This window comes from Vipera berus (assembly GCF_964194415.1).
Source record: "Vipera berus genome assembly, chromosome: 1".
Taxonomy (NCBI): Eukaryota; Metazoa; Chordata; class Lepidosauria; order Squamata; family Viperidae; genus Vipera; species Vipera berus.
The window spans coordinates 118926777-118928127 of NC_138202.1; the positions used below are offsets into that span (position 1 = coordinate 118926777).

General features: G+C 39.7%; 1 protein-coding gene across 1 annotated transcript; it reads left to right on the forward strand.

Moving 5' to 3' along the window:
* Positions 1-403: 403 nt before the first annotated feature.
* Positions 404-1351, forward strand: LOC308660019 (olfactory receptor 5AR1-like; the record flags this gene model as incomplete). The annotated part of the gene is made up of 1 exon (XM_081314225.1): positions 404-1351. One exon carries the CDS (start codon positions 404-406, stop codon positions 1349-1351), a length of 948 nt encoding a protein of 315 aa, XP_081170351.1.

A 1351-nucleotide genomic window follows, 5' to 3' on the forward strand; every position in this document is an offset into this window, starting at 1 on the left:
AAGTAACAATGAATGATTACTATTTCCCACTATGGCTATTTTTTTTTCACTGTCCCCAATATATTTAAAAATCTGCTTCCAAACACCTGGTCAAACTACTTCTTCCAACTAAGCTTACATAAACTCTCTATCTAATCCAATCTTTTCATGTTTTGATGCAAAACCTGATGCCCTTTGCATGTTTTGACTATTGCTCCCACTACCCACAACCATCATGAAAATTTTAAGTAAAATTCACCGTACATTCTTCATAAATTTCCTTGCATTTCTATGTAACTCAAGCCCATGGCCATCCCTAGATTTGGAATCCACAAATTCCCTGAATCACTCATATGAATTATTCAAAAAAACTTGCTTTTCTTCATCTTCCACATTTTTTTAACTTTGCAGATCTGGAAGGAAAATGACAGAGGAAAACAGCACCACAAAAATTAAGGATTTTGTCTTTATAAGTTTCACCAACAAGCCTGTCCTGAAGATTACTCTATTTTTAGTGTTCCTGATCTTTTATATGGCTACATTGGTTGGCAATATAGGAATGATTGCTTTAATAAGGGCCAGCCCCCAACTCCACACTCCAATGTACTTCTTCCTCAGCAATCTGTCCTTTATAGATTCATTATTCTCCTCTGTGGTTGCCTGCAAGTCTTTGGCAAATCTCCTGGAAGATAAGCCATCCATTTCCTTTATTGGGTGTGCCATGCAAATGTACTTTGTCATAGGCTTGGCGAGTGCAGAGTGCTTTCTCCTTTCTGCAATGGCCTATGACCGATATGTGGCTATCTGCAAACCCTTGTTGTACCCACTCCTCATGTCACCCAGAGTCTGCATTCTTCTGATGGCAAGTTCCTATCTCCTGGGCTTTTTGCATTCCCTTCTCCATACTGTTTTCACTTTCAGATTGTCCTTCTGTCAATCTGAGATCAATCAGGTATATTGTGACATCACAGCCCTTCTATTGGTCTCCTGTACTGACACTCACCTAAATGAACTTCTGATTTTTTATGTGGCTGGACTTGTAGAAACAGCTACCGTGCTGTGTGTTTTTCTTTCATATATGTATATCCTTGCCAACATTGTGAGGATCAGCTCAGCTTCAGGCAGGTTGAAAGCCTTCTCCACTTGCACTTCACACCTAATTGCAGTTACCATCTTCCACGGAACAATCCTTATTTTACATTTCCGACCAAAATCAAGTAATGGATCTCCCATCCAAGATGCGAGTGACAAAATTCTTGCCGTCTTCTACACTATTATCATTCCCTTGCTGAACCCTTTGATTTACAGTCTGAGAAACAAGGAGGTGAAGGACGCCTTAAGATGCTCTTGGACAAGAGCATGGACACAATAA